The sequence below is a fragment of the Mus musculus genome, chromosome 1, assembly GCF_000001635.26.
Source record: "Mus musculus strain C57BL/6J chromosome 1, GRCm38.p6 C57BL/6J".
NCBI classification, from domain to species: Eukaryota; Metazoa; Chordata; class Mammalia; order Rodentia; family Muridae; genus Mus; species Mus musculus.
The window spans coordinates 77,498,183-77,521,630 of record NC_000067.6 but is presented as its reverse complement, the minus strand read 5'-3'; the positions used below and the strand labels follow the sequence as shown (position 1 = coordinate 77,521,630).

Below are 23,448 nucleotides of genomic sequence, written 5' to 3'. Positions count from 1 at the left end.
CGCGGGGGGGGGGGGGGGGGGGGGAGGGGTGGGGGGTGTGGGCTTCAGCTAGCCTTTTATCGGTGCATATTTCTTTTTTTTTTTAAATCACCAAAATCCAAGTGAGAACCATAAACGTTTCAGGTGAAATTCTAATGAGACACACGGAGGAAATGAAGCCCGCTTTACTGAGCTGCAGTAAACTGACCATTTAGTGGAACGGACTTGATTAATTTCCTGCCGCTGTGCAATTACCTCTGATAGGTGTCTAACATAATATAAATAGGCAGGTTGAAGCGGCAGTCACCAAACCTTGCTCTTAAGTGGAGTGTACGTTAGAATCTCACTTTCTCTCGCCTGGGTGTGATTGTTCAAATTCCTTGTAATTCGGAGTTTCAAGAAATGAAGAAGATAGAAACTGGGAATGGTTACATGTATATTCCTCCACCTGCTAGCTCTAAACACAGAACTGAGGGCTGCATCTCATGCAGTAAACTGCGTCCTTTATCGTAGATAAATATTGTCTGCAGAGCAAAGATTTATCCCCCACAAGTCAAACAGCCTTCAATAAACTTAGAGACAGGTAAGGGAGTTCTTTCTAAAATTATGAATCAGAAAATTCACAAGTATACCATTCTTTAAATTTCCATACTTAATTTTAAACATCCTCACCATCCGGCAGAAGCCGAGGCTGGCATGAATACATTTGAGGAGTTTAAATACAAAGAAGAAAAACAAGTGGTTGAGCTGATAACACTTTAAATGTGAGTTGGAGTCCAATGGCCCATTACTAACGGTTTCTCTTTACCTCCCTACTTCAAATCACTCATCCAGTTCCTGAATTAAGCCAATTTATTTGTGCGGACACACACATCATCAACTGTGACCCCACCTATCCATGGGTAAGAAGGTTCTTGAGAATAGCTTAAAATGGCAGGGCATATGCTGGTCCAAAGACTTCTGTGAATTCTTCACTGCTTTTAAGCATGTGTCCAGCAAGCCTCTAAACAACGCCAATTCCAAGCACAGCAATGCTGATAATTTGCCTTCTTCATTACTTCCAGAGAGGAGTTGATTTGGGGGTGCTTTTCCCCAAATCATTAAGGCCCTCATTAATTTTCAGTAGGAATTCAAGTGGCGTAGAATTCAAGAAAACAAGGAACCCTACAGCATGCTTTTTGGAATCTTAGTTGCATATCTTTTGTTCTTTTGACAAGATGATTTAGAAGCTTGGTTTGTTTGTTTGTTTGTTTGTTGTTTGGAGACAAGGTCTCTCTGTGTAGTCCTGGCTGCCCTGGAATCCAACTTTGTAGACCAGACTGGCCTGGAACTCACAGAGATCCACCTGCCTCTATCTCACAAGAAACATTGTCTTTGCAAGATAGAAGCTCTTCTTCCTTACCAACTAGCATACCTGGTTAGGGTGAAGAAACAAAACCAGAAATACAGCTCTGACAGCAATATTTCCTCCCAAACTACACTCCACTCATTCCATTATCCAGAAGCCTGGAAGAACATTTACATGATACATAACAAGACATAAATTATGGCCTTTTCAACGTCTTCGGAACAGCCAGAGAGACTCTTTGGAAAGTTCATAATAAGTAAATGTTCAGAGCATAGTGAATGCATGCTTTAGGCTGATGGGGTGGGTCTAAACTTATAGCTTCATTGTGAAGCAGCATGATAGTGGTCAACTTACTTACAGAATTGCCACTAGGCACTGTTTTTCTAAAAGGGAAGAGGTGAAAGGAGGGGACGAGGTGGCAGTTGTATGCTCATAAACTAATATTCTAAACAGATAATTATTTCTCTATCAAAGTGGCTTTATGTTTTTCACATATCTGACCGTTAGTTTATTATCAGAAAACAATGATAATTCCCAAAAGTCTTTTAGTAACCCTACCTCTGCTATTAGAGTATTAAGACATGGGGGTGGGGGAGGGGAGATACCCATCCTTATCACTTAAGGTGTTGGCTGCTGTTCTAGAGGTCCTGAGTTCAGTTCCCAGCAAGCACATGGTGGCTCACAACCAACTATAATGAGATCCTACGCCCTCTTCTGTCTGACATCCTCTTCTGGCATGCAGGCATACATGCAAATAGAGCACTCATATACATAAAATATATAAATAAGTAAATCATCTTAAGGGCTATTTAATAACTGTGGCGTATAGATTGACTTTCATGGTTTTGTAATTGACTGAGGGAAATGGTGTCATAGATCTTATGGAGAATAAAGAGCGTTTTACCCTTCATTTGGGCATGTTTAAAAAAATAAAGTAATTCTTATGTGAAGCTGGCATTCACAGTGAAGCCCAGAACAGATACAAAGTATCTGGTCTGAATTTTGTCCCTCCTCCCCCACTACCTGAAGCTTAGCTGGAAGGCTTGAGATCTGGAGTAGGGTTGTTCAGAGGGTCCCTGCCTGTGTCCTTGCTCTCCTCACCATCCTTCTGGGCTGCAGAGGGAGACATTTGTGACCATTTCTCTTGTCTGTCACATTACCACATGGAAAGTGATGTGACTTTCCCAAGCTGTAGAAGGAACTGATGACCCCTTATCAACAAAGTGACCGTGCATTGCCGGGACCAGTGAAATCTTGGTTTGAAGTGAGTAGAATCCAGCCAGCCCTTGGTTGGTTTTGGAAACTATTGTTCTTGGAGGTAAGATCTCAGCCTCAGATACTAGCAAGTCCAGAATCTAAGAGACAAAGGCAAGCATACTGTCCTCAGTCCACGGGAGAGAAGGGAAGAAACTCAAGGTCATTGCCCCACCCCTTCTCATTCCAGGAAGTAAAGGAGTCAGCCCCTTCCCCTTTCTCCTGTAGCACCAAAAGTCTGAGTGCTCAGGTCCTTGGTGGAAAAGAACATTCAAGGTCTTAGTGATTTCTCCATGCAAGCATAGCTACAGTTATTAGTTTATATGGAGACAGAAGAGATGCCTCAGGGGTTCAGAGTTCCTCTGTGTGCTTCCATAGAATCAGAGTTTGGTTCCCAGCCTCCTCCTCCTCCTCCTCTTCCTCTTCTTCCTCCTCCTCCTCCCGGTCCTCACATGTCAGGTGGCTCACAATCTGTCAGGACATCTGAAGCTTTTTTTTTTCTTTCTGGTCTCTGTGGGTACCTTCAAATAGATGCTTTACACACACACACACACACACACACACACACACACACAAACATACACACACACACACACACACACACATGCGCGCATTAACATTTTTAATGTTAAAAATATTTTAAAATCTAGCTTTAATTCAACTGAGCATTCAGTCTAATTTGTAAGTTCAAATCTTTGTGGTAGGCAAAATACCAAAAAGACAAAAGGTAATCTAAATTATCCCTCTCAGTATGCTTATTAGCACAAATATTCTAACATGTCTCTCAGTATTCCCAAATTATACACGAATTCTTATGGGTAGGGTCCTTTCGCCTAAAGAAATCCAGCCATTTAACTTTATGTTTATTTAATGTTTGTATGTATTGATACACGGTCATACTATAGAGCGTGGGTAGAAATCACGATTCAGATCCGACTGCCCTGGAACTCACAAGAGATCTACTCACCTCTGCCTCTGTAGTGCTGGGACTAAAGGTGTATTTTATTTTAGCGCCAAGTGGTTTGGGTGGTAGCTGCAACTCTAACGCTATCTTGTGTTTATGTGACTCCACTGGCTTGTTATAAAGAGGGGAACACTAGAAACCCCCAGGGTCTTAGAGTATACAATGCACAGAGCAGTTCTGCATTGATGGTCACCAGGGCCAGCGCTATGTTTTCATTTCTGCACTAAAGAATTGTATTTGCGCTGGGCGTGGTGGCGCATGCCTTTAATCCCAGCACTCGGGTGGCAGAGGCTGGCGGGTTTCTGAGTTCGAGGCCAGCCTGGTCTACAAAGTGAGTCCCAGGACAGCCAGAGCTACACAGATAAACCCTGTCTCAAAACACCAAAACCAAAACCAGACAAACAAACAAAAAAGAACTGTATTTGCTCGGCCTAGATGTCATCCCAGTGGCCAGGAGAGTGTTCTCTTTGGGGGTCACTGGACAGATGCCCAGTGATCTCACTGAGGAGGCTACAAGACAGGCTTTCCCTCACTTAGCCTTTAGTTTCTTGGTTCTCCTCAAAGCTGGGCTGCGGTGAGGCCTGAGAAGTGAAGCAAAGGGAAGGTAGGCAAGGGAAGACTGTTTGTATCCTTGCTTCAGCTCTGCTTTTTCAGGCATCTGTAGCCAGAAAAGATGATTAATATTCAGTGTGCGCATGGGATGGGATGCGTGCTTTCGAAATGTTGCTGCTTTCAGCGAGATGGGCAGCTAGTTTTCTATTTCAACTATAGAAAATACACAGTACTCACTCGCTTGCCCAGACACAAGTGGCACCTATTGTTTAAAAATGTTTCCCAAGAATCCGGGTTGCTCTTTTCCTTTCTCAATCTGTGTGCCAAACTATAGGATCCTAGATCTTTATCTATTTATTTTCGGTAAAAGCCAGAAAGACACATGAAAGAATCGAGACTTTTCTTAAGGGGACTTAGCGCGGTTATTTTTAATAATTTATGCACACACTTATATTCCTGCGTGCATAATCCCCCCTCCCCCCCGCGCGCTTCACTGATGTAAAATCAGTAGCTTCAATAACGGAAATCCACTTCCCCTGTGGGTGACATTCCAATAGGTTTTTCCAAACCGCAGAGTCAAAATGCCAGGAGCCTTAGCCGCTGTCCCTCTGGACAACCGACTCAGCTACTGCCCACCGGCGCACTCTTGCCTTCTGCAAAAGTTGCTGGTGTGATTAGTCCGGGTCTGAATTTGCAAGCACAGTTCTCCAGCCCTGGACGGGAAACGCGATCGTTCTCCATGACAACAACCAGAAAGCGCCTGGAGCCACGCTCGGATTTCTACCTGCTCCACACCTTGCGGTGATGCTTGGATTTTTTTAACTCCATATTCCCATTTTAGGGGACAAGCTACTCATGAAATCCTTTGCATGTGAAGTTCCTCCATGAAACGTTTTCCGAGTTCTTCTTTCGTAGTCTAGGTGGAGGAAGCTGAGACAGGACTTTACGTACCGTAGTATGGGAGGACCTGACCAAATCTGTAAATAAATTACTAGCCGGGCTTGGACAACCTGCCTGGCTGGCTGAGGTCTTTGTCCGTTCTGCTTTGCTCCGGGTCCGCGCGCTCCCGCATCTGGCCGGCAGGTGGCGCGGTTGGTTCACGTAGATACTCTGCCCCTGCTGTTTGCAAAGTGCCTCCACTCAAACTCCACTCAGGCTGAGACCCAGACTTGGAGGAGGAAAATCTGGCCCGGGAGGGAGCCAAAGGAGGGGCAGCTTGAGGCGAGCACGGAAGGTGGATCTTTTGGAATCCCACCCCTTCAAACGCCTGGGGACCAGCCACCCAGTTTCAACTGGGGCGGGTCCCTTGGTAGCTAGCTGAGCTGCGGTTGGCGCTCAAATTGGCTTCCCCGGTGGCCTGAGCATCGGAGGACCGGATGGTGTCTGCGTCCCTGGGAAGTCGATGGTTGGCACCCAGAACAACGCGGGGTTGTGGGACAAGTTTCTGCGGGTAGAGCCTCTCATTTTGGTCCCCTGGGAGACTGTCCCCATCAGTACCGGGGAGACTTCGGAGTTCAGAGCCACAGTAGCTGCTCCAGGCAGCTTGCGACCCTCTGTCTGTCCCTTCTGTGCAGCAGGTGCTCGCATTCTTACAACCTTCCCCTTCTACACCTAAGTGTCCAGGAATGGCTAGAAGTGGTTCCAGGGACACTCCCTGGAAAGCACAGTGAGTTCCCGGTAGCTAGGGCTGTCGCGAGGTGATTTCTCCCTTCATAGTCCCGTAGTGGGCTCGGTCGATGTGAACACCCGGACCTGGCCAGGGATCACTTCCAAACGTTAGGAAGATTGGGGACAAGTGACCGCGCTCTGCTGCTGGGGAGATGACTGGGTCCCCCTGGCTAGGTAACTAAGAAGGAAAGGAATTATCAAGCTACGAAAGTCCCCCAGCCCAAAGCATTTCCCACGGAGGAACGCCATAAAGACACAAAACCTGGCAGTGAGGGTGGCTGCGTGCAGCAGAGAGCGCCCGACCTTAGCTGGGGTGGACAGTACAGAGACCCGACGACCTCGGCAAGGGGCAAGAGCCAAGGTGCAGGTCAACTTCAGACTTATTTCATCTCAACAGGAGTCTTTTCTCCCTCGCACACCTCCGGACTTGGGGCCGGGCGGGGAATGCCAACGTTTTCTGGCCTTCCCCACCGTCCTTTCGGAGTCTCTCGAAGTTCCCTCTGCCGTCCAAGGGATCGATCCCCAAGGATCGAGACAAGGTCTGGGGCCTCTCGTGGGGGCACAGACCCATCACTGCTGGGAAGCCAGCCTCGGGAGACCTTGAGCCCTGCGGAGGCTGGAGGGGGCGGGACCTCGGGGGTGGGCTCTGCACCGTGGGGGTGGGGACGTGGCGCTGGTTCTGCACTGCTATTGGTCACGAGCTCTGGACTGGCGGGTGTACGTCACGGGCCGGTCCCACCCTCTTGGCAATGTCTTCAGACTGCTGCACTCCTAACTTAAGCATTTATTCCACTGGGATAGAAGCGGCAGGAGCAGCGTTGGCACCGGCGAACCATGGCTGGGATTTTCTATTTCATCCTCTTTTCGTTTCTCTTTGGAATTTGCGACGCTGTCACCGGTTCTAGGGTATACCCCGCGAATGAAGGTAAGAGCCCGGCAGCCCTTATGCGGTCCGGGACCCGGAGGGGGTGATTCACTGATGAATGGTCTTCTGGAGCTCAGAACCAGTTAGGGTGGGGGGCGGGGGGTGGAGAGCGCGGCATGAGCCTCGCGTTCCCACTCCGGAGAAGAGTGCCGAACAGAGGGGATCCTCTTAAGTGGGGACTGAGGAGGATCAGGCTGTCTGAACTGAGAAGGGTGACCGATGCAAGCTGCCACTCTGCCCAAGTTTGTAGCGAAAGGCCAAAGTTTATCAGCATCCGCCTGCAGGGCCGGCTCAAGGCGCCCCGAGGGGATACACCGGGATTTGAAAACAAAACAAAAAAACGTGTGAGCAAAGTCCTCTACATCAGCAGCACAGGCGAGAAGGGAAACCCAAACGTAGAGCGCAGAGCGCCCGGCCTCTTGTCCAAGCCTTGCGAGCCCGGGTTTTTGCAAAGTTTTCCCAGCGCAGCGCTTCCCGGGACCCGGCTGCTTGGTCTCCGGAGCGCGCAGCGGTGGTGGCGCCGCTTGTCGGGCGCCGGTGACCTGATTTCTAGCACCGGGCCTCAGACACCTTTTTCTCCATCGGGCCGCGCACCCTGGAGGTTGCAATCTCAGGCCTACCTCTCCCCTACCCCAGATCCTTAGCTCATCCAGCAAAACTAGGGGACCAGTCAGCGAATTAAACATACCCCACTGTAAGCTTCTCTCTCCAGTATGGGGTACTGGACTAGTCTAGAAGGACAGGCATGACCGACGGGACCCATTCGTGTGCCGTTTTCTGTTTGTCTATTGCGACGTTCTGGAAGGATTGTTTGTCTGTTTTTCTGTCCGAGGTGAGGGGAGAGGTGGTGACCATTTAGTTTGTGATGGGCCTAGGGGGAAAGGAACACTCTCTGTGTCTATTTCTGTCCTTATGTGTCCCTGTCTCTCTATCTCTGTCTGTCTCTCTCCCCCTCCTCTCGTGTGTGTGTGTGTGTGTGTGTGTGTGTGTGTGTGTGTGTGTGTGTGTGTGTGTTTGAGGGCAAATGTGTGCCTGGCGCGGGTGTCTGCAGGAACCTGGACGTTTTGTGCCGGGTAAGCGAGTGCGCACAGTGTGTGAACGTGGGCTCCGGCCTGTGTTCGTGTTCCAACCTGCGCGCATTAGCTGTGCATCTGTCTCATCGATTCTTCCCACTCCGTACATCCATCTATCTATCCATCCAGCCAGCCAGCCTCCGTCTCCCCAGGCATCAGTCCATCTAGCTATTCCTGTGCAATCCACTATCATTTTTTCTGTTCCGAAGGAGGGAGCCAAAAACCAACTTAGGCTTGGCTAGACAGAGGGTACCCGGAGCTCTCCAGGCAGAGGTTTGGACCTTGTCGTACACCTGCCCACAGGCAGTGCCGGGGCGGAGGAGGGGACAGTGGGGGTAGAAGAGTGGTCTCTCCCCTACTCCGTCACATTCCAGGGGTTGTGGCTTCGATTTAGCACCTCGGCAGTTCCCGGGGCTTTTCCTCTGAGCGGAACCGCGTACCTCGCATTCTCCTGGCTATGGCTACTTACTTTACACACTTGTTAAGTGTCCCCAGAGACCTCTCTCGCCCCAGACCTAGAGGTAGTTAGAGTTAGGATTCTTTTTTTTTTTTTTTCTTTACCTTTAATTTCCCCTCTTTTTTTCTTTGGGAAGCAAGACTGGGCGCCCTAGACCAAAAAAAAAAAAAAAAAAAAAGGCGCTCGATGGAACCGTAGGCTAATGTTGAAAGCGGGGGGGGGGCGCGGGGGGGGCGCTGCACCCCCTTGCCCCTCCTTCCCTTAAAAATTAATTCATTTTGTTGCTTTTTATTCCTGTCACGTTTCCTTTTCTCCCTTTTACCCTCCCTTTCTACTCCCTCCCTTTTTTTGTAAATTGGGTCTTATTGTTCCCTTTGTGTCCCTAATCCACCTTACATAAATCCAAGTGGATGTAGCGGGCTTTTCTCTGGGGTCCGGGAGGAGAAGGGAGCACAGCTCCAGGCGGGAACGACCCGGGCAAGGCTCTACATTTTAGAATAATTAATAGACCCCAGGAATAAGGATCTTTCGGAGAGCTAGGGCAAAGGGGTTGGTTTTTAGCTTCCTGGATTTGAGGGATAGAATGAGAGGAGGTGGGCAGAATTCCAGGTCCTGGGGGTGAGACAGAGAGTTGGGGTACTCGGGCCGCCAGGACAGGGGCCTCCCATTCCCACCCCTCCCCCAGCCTGAAGAGCCAGCCTCCCTGATCAAATTAATAACCCACAGGGTGTCTTTTAGATGGGCCTTTCGACCCCCAAGCCTGAAGATCGTGCTGGGAAAGGCAGTGTGGATAGGTTTCGAATTCATTGCCCCTCTTTCAATGTCGTAGGCACCTGAGAAGGGTACCGCAGCTCTAGAGGCGTCTTCTCCCTTCCCCCCTAGCTTGGAGGCCGAATGTTAGGTGTAGCGCAAGCATACTAAATCCATTAGGCAGCACTCCATACCTAAAATTCAAACCAGCCATTTCCTGGAGGTGGAGGTCTCATCTCGCTTGTCCTCCAAAGGACCTACGAAAAAAGAGACTGCTTCAGTGCGTTTTTGCATTTTAACCTTACCCTTCTGGCAGGCCTCCTTGCTGGAACTCAAGATATTTAAAAAGCAGAGGGTGCATACAGTGGGTCTGTATTTATTTGGGGAGGGGGGGCATAAGGGGAGGGGGGAGAGCCTTTTCTCTGACCCTTCGGGTCCTTCGATAGCATTCACTTGTGGGTCTGTCACCACCACTGGTGAGTTATGTGGTCATCTGAGGCTTGCAAAAACAAATACATCTAGTAGATAGCAGACATAGATGAATGCAGACTTTGCTCTCTGGTGTTGCTGTCCTACATTGATAGATTTGTTTTGTTTGAATTGTGCTTGAGATACCTCCCTATTCATCCTTTTTAGGGGGAAAAAACTGAATCAATTGGGTCCTCGGGTGGAATTTTAAATGCTAAGCAAGTTAAATAAATAAGAACCTGCAGACTTAAAGAGGGGAGAGGATCATGTGAGGAGTGGTTATTTACATAAGTGGGCCCGAGTTTCGGTTTTGATCAGATTGGCTATTCGCACCCTCAACACATATGGAAACGCTCAGGCAAATGGTTTTTGTATTATTGGCTTTTTGCGATTGGAAATTAATCTATTTTCCTTTGTTTTTTTTTATATTTTTTTTCTGCAGTTACTTTATTGGATTCCAGATCTGTTCAGGGAGAGCTTGGGTGGATAGCAAGCCCTCTGGAAGGAGGGGTAAGTTCTGAGGCCTTCTCTGAGGCAAGAGGGGGGAAAAAGTGATTAGCCACTTTCTGAGAGTCTAATGGCTTGATTCTTGGTGATGTGGTGAGGGGGTCAGATTTCCGATGTGGCCTATGAAGTGAATTACGCTTTGTTGGAGAAATCTAATACTCCCTTTGGAGAGTTCTGTCATGGAAGAGCTAGAAACCAAAAGGGCAGAAAGGGGCTTCAAAATTAGGAGATTGGTGGAAGTATAGACTTAGATGCCTATTTAAAACTAAAATACCGACAAGAAATACGATCTGGAGACCAAATTAGAATTTATGCCTATTACTCTGGTGGTCATGGAGTCCTGGCGGGGTTAATTTTAGAGCAATTGTTCTGCTTCCAGCTGAAGAAGGAGAATAAAAAAGATAGCAGAAAGAAAACATCTCCAATTATACACACCAAAGCAGAGGGGAGGCTGGCCTCCTTAACTTGTGGTCCTAATCTGAAATCAGCTGCTGGCTAAGGAGGTTTCTGCCAGGGGCTTGTAAATCTAGAGTCCTCCAGGATCTGGGCATTCAATTTGAAAGTTTAAGCATTTGGAGCCTGGGTCTCAGTACACTGGGGTTGCATCCTCCTTCATATCTCAGCTAGGGAAATTGGAGAACTCCCCATGACCAATTCCAGCAGAAGAGTTCCGTGCTTGGCTGCCACACCCTCCTCCCTTCTTCCCCCTGAGTAGCAGGTCACAAATGAATCGGTTACAGAAAGAAGTCAGGACAGCTTGTATCACTGACGATGGGCCCCGCATTGAAATAACTCACATCCTTTAAGAAAATATTAAGCAAGCCATCTGACCCTGACATGTGAGATAGTTTATGACTGAGTCAACTGATCAAAAACAATGAAGAAGCAAAGATTAGGAGTCTTGCTAGGCAAACATTGTGATGCCGGCACCCCAGGGTGGTGTTCCACACCCTTGAAGAAAGAATTAACAAACAAAGCATCAAAAAGATTCATAGACACTATTATACAATATGTGTTTCAGAACTAAGAATGGGCAATTAAATAATCATTAAAAAAAAACTGAGAAATCAAAGCAGGCCCTGCAATTCATCAGAAATAAAATGGAGATTGCCCTGCGTTCCTGTCTCTTTGCCTGAACTTGACTGCCCTGTGTTTGTTGGCTTGCTCTTTGACAAAAAAATTCTATTCTGTCTCCCAAACCAATTTTTTTTTTTAAACCTAAGAGAGGGAAAGCGATTGGCAGGCCTCTGGTAGTGTAGACAGGCTGTATTCAGTGCTGAGTGCAGGCAATTGCCCTCATCCTTTGAATGTGAAGAAAGATGCAGCTTTATCTTGCTCCGAGTCAGACTCAGTGTTGATCCTAGACTCTGGACCCTTCACTGGGCCACAGGAAGCTTTCCCAGACTCCACCAGGAGTTTTCCTCCCTGGGTTGCAGTGTATGACAATGACAACTACTAGCCAACACAGCTGAGGATGGAGAGCCGAGGATGGAGAGCCTGAGGATGGAGAGCCTGAGTTGTAGAAGCCTCCTTTCTCTTTCTCCCTGCCCCAAGCATGAAGAGAGGAGACAGCTAAGACCATTTTCAATCTAGCCTGTTTCACTAAGTACACACTTGGCCTCTGTAAAACCAAGGAGTGACATATTTGAAAGTACAGTCTATGATCTATCTGGTTTCCAGAAAACATTTGTTGGAATGCAGACATTTTTTCTCCTCTCTCTGTAGAATTGCTGAAAGAGTACTTAGTCACATTTTCTAGACACAAAACGTTTAGTTGTTTTGAAGTCTCTGTTTAAAAAAAACTAAAAACACCAAAACCACTATGCATAGTTTAATGTGCACAACCCAGAACTTTCTATGGACTTGGGTACTCAGTTTTTCTCCTGCATCATTATGAGGTGTGTGCCATTTCAGCTATTATTATAATTATTATTATTATTATTATTATGAGGTCAGACATGTAGTTTAATGAGCATACATCAGAATTGGTCATTCTGGAGGAACAAGAGAGGGGGTGATGAGAAAGAAAGGCCCAATGTCACATGCTATCTTTCCCATGCAGAACCTACTCACAGACATGTAATATTCATACATACATACATACATACATACATACATACATGTGTGTGTGTGTGTGTGTGTGAGTGTGAATGAGACATGAAAGTAGATTGAGCAGGAAAGAGATCAGCAAGGGGAGGTGTCATCAGGGGTTGCAGAGCAAAGTTCCTTGGCACATATGTGTAAAAATGAGATGATAAAACCTTTATTTTATACACTAACCAACAAAACAAAACAAAACCCTTAATTTAAAAGTTGTTTAAAGATAGAGCCACCATTGAGAAAACTTGTCAGCGTTGAAAGTTCAGTTAATCTCTGTTTTTATCATTGAAATCCTTTTCAGGTTTAGAATGAAAGTAAATTCTGAGGCTCCACTAACTAGAAGTGGATTTTCTTGGGAAAATCCAAGTCAAGGGTACAGACATGGGGTCTTCTTGCTTGTTCAGGACTCCGTCCTTGCAGACAGAATATTTTCCTGTCTTTGTTGGAAACTGGAGGGTTGTCTACCAATGGCATTCACTTGGAACATAGTCTTTTAGAAACTCTTAAAAGAACCCAACTTCCCAGCAACCCCAAGTAACACAAGAGATGCAGTCTGAGATGGCTCAGACAGCAATCAGGAAGAACAGGATGATGGTGGAAAGGGAAGGCTGGCTCCTGCTGGCAGCTCCTCTCCGGCACTCCTTTCTGACAGTGCTCATATAACTGGGTGTGCTGTGTTCTGTGGTGATTATGAAATAAGCAACTAAGGGGAGATTCCTGACTGCCACGGGTCACAGAGCAATGTATTAATACACTGCAGTGCAGGATAAATGTTCACCCCTCTCTGCACTTTCATTACAAGAATGAACGCACTTTCCCAGGTCATCTTGGTTCTGAGATGAGAAGCATGCTGAATAGGCATTTTTGATGCAAAATCAATTTTTAGATTTGCATGAGTTCTCAAACAAGTAAACTACTGATAATGTATTACCTACTAGATTAATAATAATGATGATGATAATCACCACAGGACACTCAACACCCCAAGCCCCGACTTTCACAACAAGAGCAGAAGAATCAAACACAGAATTTCATGCATTAGGGCCCTTCATAAATAGCCTTTCTTCCCATTAAGAGTTTCCCCTGCAAGGATGGGGACCTGTTGAACGATACATTAGGATACTCCATAGAGGGAATGTGCTATTGGGGAATACACATTTTTCAAAACTCTCCTTTTTCGGCTCTAATTATATTTCTGTTAGGTACTTAAGCTGATTTATGCCAGATCTATATCAATCTGCATTATTTTAAATGTTAGTGAAGAATTGGAGGCCGGCTCAAAGTCTAGAAGGAGCTAGGGTTTAGGTGTATCCCAAACTGCCTCTCTGATTTTAGGATTTGTTTTTTTTTAAACTCTAGGAGAGGGTGAGACTTGTACTTTGCTCAGAATGAGCCCCTCAGCATGGCCATTGCCCACCATTAGAGTCGGAGCGAGGGTCAGGAAGTAGATACAACCAAAGCAGCCCAGTCTCCTTTTTACTTTCTTGCCTGGGCTTTCCATCATAGACGCCTCTTACAATTTTACTTTAACTGGCAGTGACTAATTGCAAGTGAAGCACTCATTCATTGACTCTGTTTACTTGTGTGTGTGTGTGCGTGTGTGTGTGTGTGTGTGTGTATGTGTGTGTGTGTCTTGTAAAAATAAGAAAATGTGCACACTTAGCAATTCAGTGTGGGCTCTGAAAAAAAGTTTTCTATTCCCGTGATAGTATATTTGAGAAACACAGTCAGGAAATGCACTATTTACCCAGGTTTGCTGAAACCAGGTGGGATTTTCTTTCTTTTTTCCCTTTTTAAAGACTAGGAATGTTTTAAAAAAAAAAAAAAGTCATTTAAAAAAAAGTCTTAAGGAGCAAAGCTCTGACAGGAACCCACCACTAATTAACTGATAACTGTCTTCCTTTGGCAAGTTCAACTCTTCCTGCCCTTAATTTGCAGGTTTCTTCTTTAGTGGTTGAAACAAATACACATACAGGTTTTTTTCACTTATGAGTAAATGTTGCCACTTGTAGCTGGAGCTCTTGTAATAGGCGAATTTGAAGTTGCTGGACTACAGCAAGAACTGCTGAGAACACACAAGCAGTAAATCCACTGTGGCTGCCTTTCTGTTTCAGGCGGAAAAGTGAAGCAATGTGGGAGGGGGAGGAAGAGGAGGGTCACAGTGAGGTGCGGGAAGCTGGGGGAGGGCTTTCTTAATAAAATAGCAAAATAGTCCATAAGATACTCCCGCCCGTGGATGGGGGGGGGGTGGGGGGCGCACAGTAATTTTCTTCTTCACTCTTGAAAGGATAACTGTCCTCAGAGTGTGAAATAGATTGGATGAATCTCTGATGAGACGTTCTCATTGATAACGTTTTCCTCTGGATCTTTGCAGTGGGAGGAAGTGAGCATTATGGATGAGAAAAATACACCGATCCGAACCTACCAGGTGTGCAACGTGATGGAAGCCAGCCAGAACAACTGGCTGCGAACTGACTGGATCACCCGCGAAGGGGCGCAGAGGGTGTACATTGAAATTAAGTTCACTCTAAGGGACTGCAACAGTCTTCCGGGCGTCATGGGGACTTGCAAGGAGACGTTTAACCTCTACTACTATGAGTCGGACAACGACAAGGAGCGCTTCATCAGAGAGAGCCAGTTTGGCAAGATCGACACCATCGCAGCTGATGAGAGCTTCACGCAGGTGGACATTGGTGACCGAATCATGAAACTCAACACTGAGATCCGGGATGTAGGGCCACTGAGCAAGAAAGGGTTTTACCTGGCTTTTCAGGATGTGGGTGCTTGCATCGCCCTGGTGTCTGTCCGTGTGTTCTACAAGAAGTGTCCACTCACCGTTCGAAATCTAGCCCAGTTTCCTGATACCATTACTGGGGCTGATACCTCTTCCCTGGTGGAAGTTCGAGGCTCCTGTGTCAACAACTCAGAAGAGAAGGATGTGCCAAAAATGTACTGTGGGGCAGATGGTGAATGGCTGGTACCCATTGGCAACTGCCTATGCAACGCTGGGCACGAGGAGCAGAATGGTGAATGCCAAGGTAAGAACAGCCATACTGTACTTTTCATTAGGGCTTAGTGCACGTAATTAAATCAGAGATGAGACTGAATGGAGTAAAGCCAGTAATTAGCAGCCCCTGTGGGATGTACTGGGACAGAGGGATCTAATGAGTAAGCGCTGTAGCTCCAGGTGGCAAGGCTAAGACATTTCTAATACGGAGAAAACAAACGATGCTGCTGTAATCAGCAGAAGGCCAAGCACATTTGCTAACAGGCACTTAGATCCCAGCCGGCTTGATGCCCCTTCTGAAATGCAAATGAACAAGCTGAAGGACCCGGCTTGCTTGATCCTTGCTTAAAGAGGGCAGAAAACCTTTTTGAGCCAGTCTCCCGACTCAGTGAAAATAGCAGGACGTGTGCGAGCGTGAAGGAGTTAAACGGGAACCGCACGTTGACTCACCAGGTGCCCGCCCACTGATTACAATTAATCTGTATAGAGAGAGTACTTTAATTTTTTTTCTGCTTCATGGACCAGTGGAGAAGTGGTCCAACAGAGTAAAGTAGGCGGTGCTTCAAGTGCCTCTGTTCCACCTAACACCCCTTGAAGGGTTTGAAAGCAAAATTAATCTTGACAAAAGACCTCTTCATTTCTTTTAGGAGATCATAATGCGGTTAGTGGGAGTCTCCTGATTTGATCTGTGGTCAGAGGCAGTGATGATAGTAATCTGCGATCCATTTTGGTTATGGGGTTTTGGAAAAAGAGTGTATTTTTTTTTTACTGCATTAATTACAATTCGTTATATTACTAAAGTGATTTTCACCCATCTCACACAAAGGAGCATGGGAATTTCGTTCCTGACTTCCTCTGTCTGTCAGAGCAGAGACGGGCAGCTTAGCATTTACATTGGAGTTAAGGATGAGAGCAACCCATTTTATAGCTCTTGCTTGTATCGTGTATGGATTGAGATGTCCAAACAAGCCAGTTATCCTATGTCTTCTGTCTTGCTTGGTAGCAGCCACAGTCTGCTCCCTACTCCGCAGTGGCCATAGCTAAGTAGTGTCTCCAGGTTCCAGCTATGGAACAGAGCAGGTGAATCTCCTATTAGTTAGGCCTCGGGGTTCACCTGATTTGGTGATTAAAGAGCCTGTAGTAAATGACTGCCAAACAATTTGTCTGGCATCTCAGGCATCCTAATGACAGGGTGGGATCAACTGTAAGGCATTCCACTTGCTAGACCTTGAGTCTGTGGGCATCGCCGCAAGAAAAAGTACAGGATGGTCATTGTGGTGTTATCCGGTCACGTGATTCCGCTTTGAGAGGTTTTTCTACTGATTTGCTATAGTTATTTCTAGAAGTGGCTGTCACTGATAATGTTCTTTTATTTCTTTATCAATAAAAGATAAAGATTGATTGTCTTATTTCCCAAGCTAAAGTGTCAACTTGAAACTATGCAAGTCACACTGGAAAGTTATCTGTAAGGACACGTCACAGTGCTGTGTGACTTGCTTTTGACTTAGAGAGTACTTGGTAAACTTGGACAGAGTAGAAAGCCTGCAGTATATCCTGGTATTTGCATGAGAAAAGAAGGGTTTCCCTTGTCACGTGGGCAAGAACCACACCAGCTATAGCAGACAGCCAAATTGCCCAGGACAGAACCACACCAGCTACAGCAGACAGCCAAATGCCCAGGACAGAACCACACCAGCTACAGCAGACAGCCAAATGCCCAGGACAGAACCACACCAGCTACAGCAGACAGCCAAATGTCCAGGGTGGTGACACTTTCTAGAAAAGATGCTTCTCTGTTTGATTTTTTTGTAAACTGTGACTTTACATCTTCCAGAGGTCCCTGTATGTGATTGTTGGTCCTCCACTTCCTGCTAACATGCTCTCTGCCAGCCTTAGCTCATCTCGGTCTACCTAATGCCATTGATTTTCAGTTGTCATAGATCCTGGTAACTCATATATTGCTCTATCTCCAACTCCTTGACATCTTTACAAGCCAAGTTAGAGGGGGAAAGGAGAAAAAGAGAGGGGATGAAGTCAATGGAACATTTTTGTGGTTCACTTTATGGAACTAATGTGTGTGTTTGTGTGTGTGTATGTGTGTGTTCATTCTGTGATATATGGAAGGGACAGAACCAGGAGCTGAACTCTGCAGACCCTGTCCATTTCTGAGCAAGCTGTCTACAAAGGTAGTTTAAAAATTAATGAAAGGGGCTGGCTGGTGTGTGTGTGTGTGTGTGTGTGTGTGTGTGTGTGTGTGTGTGTGTGATTTTGTAAGGGCCAGAGGCAGACTTACTTACTGTCCCTGCCGCATTCTCTTAACACAAGGTCTTGAGGAACCCAGAGCTAGCTAGGCTGGCAGCTAGCAAGTCCCAGAGAGCCTCTTGTCTCCACTCTCTCTCCTCAGAGCTGGGGTCACAGTTCTGGGTGTGCTATACCTAGCTGTCCTATGTGGATGCAGAGGATTTTGAACCCTAGCCCCTGGTTTGGCGAATTAGAGAACAGGGACTCTCGAGTGCTTCATTCGGTGTTTTGAGACAAATCGTGCTGAGATGGCTTCAGATTGACTGAGAATGGCATTGCACTCCAGAGCCTCCTGTCTTCCATTTCCAAATGCTAGGCCTATGTGTGCGCAGCACCGCCCCCAGCAGCTGAGTCATGTTTTGAGAACTTGGTGTTTTCATCTGAGCTGGGGAAAGGGACTGTGTAAGTTAGATTTGAATTTGCTTTTTCCCCACACTAAGTGGATAACTCTCAAGGAGATGCTTCAAGCACGAAAGTCAGTCATTTGTTTTTCCGTGTCTGCTAAGCAAGAGTCTCTGGTAAATTTAGAAAAGAAAGAAAAACTTGAAAAAGGGATTTCTGAAATTCTAAACTTGAGCAAGACTTTAAAAGTAGATACAGCACTGTAAAACTCCCAGGAGAAGAAAAACAGTTGACCTTGGTTGACAACCTAACTGGGCCCTGAGCATCCCCAGATAGGTCAGACAGGTGTGGGGACTAGGGACTGTCTCTCAGTTTGATAGTTTGGCGATACGACCTTGATCATATTTCCTAAGCCTTGGTTTGTTCAGCCATAAAACCGAACGATGGACTCATTATACTAAACTTACAAACTTGCCAAAGGACTCCAGGCATCAGAAGTCCCCTTGCAGATCAGAAACACTAAGTTGGTTGGACGTGTTACTATCACTGTCACTTGCTCTTCCCAAGGTCAAAGCTTTTGACTTGGGAGTTGGGTTAGCATAATTAATCTGTTTCCCAGCCACTATCTGCAGTCAAGGCTAAAGATGGAAACCAGCCCTAAATCCTTCATGAAACCCCCTTTTCACATCTCAGATCGAAAATCATTTAAAGGGTGTCCTTCCCTTCTCCCCCAACCTTTTTTCTCTATTTCTATAGCAAAGAACTTTTCTTTGAATGAAAGACCAGTGATTTGGGGGTGGGACAAGAAGGGGAATGTAAAGAGAGCTTAAGGAGAAGCATAAAGGAGACCAGGCCAGCTCCTCACAAGCCTGGCAGCAGGGTCCTCCCCATTGTCTTTTCAATGAGTCCACTGCAGCAGGACAAATAGAAGGACAGGTGAAAGGTCACCAACTTCCTCATCCATCTTCCTCGGGGTCTGAGAGGTCAGAGCGAAGATTGATTAAGATTTTAAATGTTTGACAAAGGCTCCTTGGGTGAAAATGGCCAGGGCGGGTGGGGGCCTGGGGTGTAGTGTTGTCTCGAGTCTAACCCTGGTCATCCTCTAGAGTCCTCAAGAGACCTTGGTGACAGTGCTACACTTCCTCTTGCCGTTCTTAGAGCCAACAGTACATGCTGATGTAAGAGGGATGCGGTCTGCCTGGAAGGTGTCAAGAGCCCCGGGAGATGCTAAGCTGACTGAAGCAGCTGCGAGTCCATTGTGCTGTGGACTAGCGCGATCTAAAACGATTTGGTTTGGTTTCACTAGGACAATGAAGAGTGTCAGCCACTTGTCTGTCCTCAAGGAGAGAGACTAACTATATGACCCAGTTAGCCCAGGCTGAGGGCCTCAATGCAGAGGATAAACCTACTCCCTTAGTTGGCTTCCCAGGGTTAGTAGGATTTCAAAGAAAAATCAAGATATAATGTGGTCTCTTTCTGTGTCTGGGGAGCAAAGACATGTTCACACTTGCCTGGTGTTTAGGGCACAGTTCCTGTTAGCTCAGAAAACTGAGCAGACCAAAAGACTTATAATATTTTTCAAAAGATGAAAAGAGAGACCCAGATTTACTCTTTGAGAAGTACTAATAAAAATATTTTCAGAATGTACATATAAAAAAATTAGTAAAAAAGAAAAGATTCTTTAAGAGGCAAAGAATTATAGAAGTGACAAAATTAAGTTAGGCAGAAATCTAGTGGCCTGGGAGTATAAGTCAGGGCTAGAGCATTTTCCTAGAGCAGAGGAGATTGTGGGGTTCAACCCTAGCAATAAAAACAAATATACTAACAAACCAGTATGCAAAGGCATATAAATAGCAACTATGAACTAAATTATTGATGTATATTATATCATATCACATGTGTTGTCCCGAACTGTATCGTTCTATATTGTTCTATAGCATTCATCAAGAATGAATGGTATAGAAATGACATGGCGGCTATGAAATTGAAATATTGTAAATGTATCCTCTGCAAAGGAGAAAACCGTACCACAAAGGGCAGATAGCTGTGTTTTTCTGATACGTGATAGGACTGTCAGAGAAAGAAGCGGTGGACAGAAGGGTTTCAAATATAGTTCAGAGAGCCACCCCCCGAAACCCTTTCGTTTTTGAAAATTTTTCTTTCTACCTTTGAATCGTGTCTTTAAGAATCAATTGCTTGACTCACGAAGCGGCTTTTATCTGCAGCTTTGAAGCGTGTCTGTGATCACTCACAGACCTAATTCTTTATCTCAGAGGAGCAAGGTTTAATTATTGTCCTTTTTCTTCCATAGTCCTTTTTTTTTTAATGTTTTTCCCCTTCATTGTGTGACTAGGTTTCTTTTCTGAGCAGGGGATCCTGAGCTGGTCTCTATTTTGGGTTCAGCAAAGCGTCACCTGGGAATTATCTCAGTCAGGGATTTTTGAAATACGTTATTTGAGATTTGATGACTTATTTTATTCTAACTGAGCTTCCTTGAGCCTTTCAAACGTGAATTAAGACGTCATTATTTTTATTAATACTTGAGCTGCTAGGAAAAAGGCTGATTAAATGGTTTTGTGGTTGCCACTGTGTGGAGCAAATGTGGCCCTGCCTGGTACAACTGGCTTTCACGTCCTTGAACTTCACTGCGCTTAGCTTTTTTTTTTCCCCCTCTTTTGCTTTTAGTTGATGAATTCAAAATTACCAAAGAATTGCACACTTGTCAGAAAAATTCCCAGTGTAGGCTTGTGCAAAGTAAAAAGGGAGAACTGCTCCCCCCACACACACATACACAGAGTCACTCAGGTTTCAAACCTACTCCAGAGCCACCATCTTCACTGTGTGGGTAGCCCTGGCTAATTTGGTACTCTATGTAGATCAGGCTAGCTGCAAACTCATGAAGACCTATGTGTCTCTCTCTGCCTCCCGAATACTGTTTAAAAACGCCTGTAGCACCATGCCAGACCAATATCTTTAAGCTGACACTTTAACTTGTACGTTATCCTTACAGTTTTTACTTAGAAACAGTTGATGAACCACGCTTTGTTAGTTTTCTGGTTTTGTCTTGAACAGGTAAATTTAGTAAAACTCTTTGAGGATGTAAGTGGATGAGTGGGGTTAGTGAAGTCTATCCAAGTCACTGCCATGGTGACAATCAATGGAGCAGAAGGAATCTCATTAAATGTTCATTGAATGAATTAATAAGTAAACAAACGAGTACAGGATTCTGGCCTGTGTCGTATTAAACATTTATCTGGGAGAATTATATTTCATGGGGTACTTGGTGTGCGGGCTAATGCATCAATAAATTCCTAGTTTATGTGTTTGTACTTCAGTTACATCCTCAGTCTTTTTGCAAACGCGCCAGTTTTTTCATTTGCTTGCATTTGGAGATCTCTTCCACGCCATCCTTTGCCTTAACCACTACTACACAACTACCACCAACCACCATCATTTCTACAGATGCCCAGGTTCAACGTTAATTAGGTCAATTTGGTGCCTCCACAGCTCTACAGGCCTAGAGGCTCATCCCAATCAGACGCAAGGACAGATGGGTGTGGTGCTAGTCTAAGGCTTTGGAAGCGCCATGAATTCCTTGGGCTTGGTCATCATGGATGAGCTTGCCCTTCTGCAGCCCCTCCTGGAAGGCAGTGTCAGTGCGCACACCTCCAGAGTCGCTTCTTTCCTCAGCCACCACAGTGGAGAATGGATGAGGGCGAGCCATTACCTCTGGGAGACTCCCGCAGTGGTGTGGGAGAAAAGCTTAGGCCTTAACCTTTTGTATCCTTAATATCTCTGCCAGAACGTGGCATGCAGCGCATGACGTTAGCACGGACCTAGCATAATAAACTGATTCAAAACTATCTCGAGAGGTTGCGGGTTGGGTGGGATTTCTCTCTTTGACTTTAGCTGGATATGTAATTATGGGCAATAACTCAACTCTTCTCACCTGGTGTTCATGTGTGTACATTGGTGATACTCAGCCATATGCCATTAAGTATGATCTGTACATATGAGCATTATGTGTGGAGCGCTTATCACCAGTCATCACAGGAAAATACTTATTAGCACGCGCATGTGCACGCCTAGGCACTGTGCGTACAGTGCTCAAGGAAACCAGAGAGCACTGAATCCCTTGGAGCTAGAGTTACAGGTAGTTATAAACTGTCCACCATGGGTGTAGGGAACCTTGGAAGAGCAGCTAACTAGCGAAGTCTCTGTCTAGCTCCAATGGTAGAAACCTTTACTCCTGGTGTATGTGGCTCCTGGTGTATGTTATTGCTGTATCCGCCCAATAACACTTAGGTCTCAGCATAGAGATTTGTTTGTTTTGAAAGGTCAATGGCTTCTTTTCCAGGGAGGAGTAGTGGTTAGTTGAGTTACTACTGCTGTGATGAAATGCCATGATCCACTCTACTGGGGAAGGAAAGGGTTTATTTCAGTCACAGTTGCTTATGACAGCTCATTATCAAAAGCAGTGAAGGCAGGAACCTGAAGGCAGGAGCTGATACAGACGCCATGATGGGTGGGGGCTTACTCAGTCAGCCTGCTTTCATATAGCACTCTTGACCCTCAGCCCAGGGATGGCACCACTCACAATGGTCTGGGCCTGCCCCATTGATCACTAAGAGAGTACCTTACATCTGCATCTCATTTTATGGAGACATTTTTCAATTGAGGCTTCATAAGTTATAACTTTAAGGCTCACCCTGCCTGCCTCCTCTCTTTCTTCTCTTTCTTTCTTTCTCCCTCTCTCTCTCTCTTTCTCTCTCTCTCTCTCTCTCTTTCTTTCTTTCTTTCTTTCTTTCTTTCTTTCTTTCTTCCTTTCTTCCTTTCTTTCTTTCTTTCTTTCTTTCTTTCTTTCTTTCTTTCTTTGCTTGCTTGCTTGCTTGCTCTTTGAGACAGGATTTCTTTGTGTAGCCCTGGCTGTCTTGGAATTCTCCCTGTAGACCAGGCTGGACTTGAATTTATAGATCTCTGCCTGCTTCTGCCTCTGAGGGCTGGATAAAGGGAGTGCACCACCATCACCACATCACTGGGAATTCTCTTACTTAGTGATGACTCTAGCTTGTATTGGTGTGTATGTATGACATAAGCTAGCTAAAATAACACAGCAGAGTAGTAAAGTTTCCTTCTAATTTTATAGATATGAATTATTTCTTACATGTATGTACATCATGTGAATACTTGATGCTTGAAGGGGCCAGAAGAGGGTGTTGGGCCCCTCAAACTTGAGTTAGGGAGAGTTTGAGAGTCATGTGGGTTAAGTGTTGGTAATTGAACCTGAGACCTCTGGAAGAACAGTCAGTGGCCTTACCAACCCTGAGCCATTATCTCTCCAGCCACAAGGCTGCTTTTTACCTACGTTGATAACATCACACATACCCTCTTTCTAAGTCATTGGTTTGGAAATGTGATCCGTATGGATTCATATGCAGTAAGACCCTTTCACTTTCTTCATTCTAAGATATTGCTCCTGCCACTCATACTCTTGGGAGAGCAATAGAGTTGTCTGGCATGCTATCTGATTGAGTTGATTATAGAGCCAGATTAAAAATCCAGGTGTCTAGCACTAAGTCTGGCATTTGAAGAGATACAAAAGAGGAAAACAGATTAAGAAAGTTATGTCCCATTTTCTCTGTAATCTTTTTATTTGAGACACACAGGTTTTGTTTTGGGGTGTATTTATTTTGTTTTCATTAAAATATGTTGTTTGTCTTAACTCGAAGTGGGCTTATTTGCTTCCTTTCCCT

At 45.6% G+C, this 23,448-nt stretch overlaps 1 protein-coding gene across 3 annotated transcripts in view; it reads left to right on the top strand.

Moving 5' to 3' along the window:
* The first annotated feature begins 6,523 nt into the window (after positions 1–6,523).
* Epha4 (Eph receptor A4) overlaps positions 6,524–23,448 on the top strand; it is a 147,926-nt gene continuing 131,001 nt past the window's right edge. Inside the window, exons 1-3 of one of the 3 annotated variants that reach the window (XM_006496407.3) lie at positions 6,524–6,690; positions 9,881–9,948; positions 14,420–15,083. In XM_006496407.3, coding sequence (XP_006496470.1) covers positions 6,600–6,690; positions 9,881–9,948; positions 14,420–15,083 — 823 coding nt within the window. In that variant the 5' untranslated portion in view covers positions 6,524–6,599. The remainder of the gene's footprint in view (positions 6,691–9,880; positions 9,949–14,419; positions 15,084–23,448) is intronic. The other 2 variants (NM_007936.3, XM_006496408.2) reach the window with 2 other exon arrangements.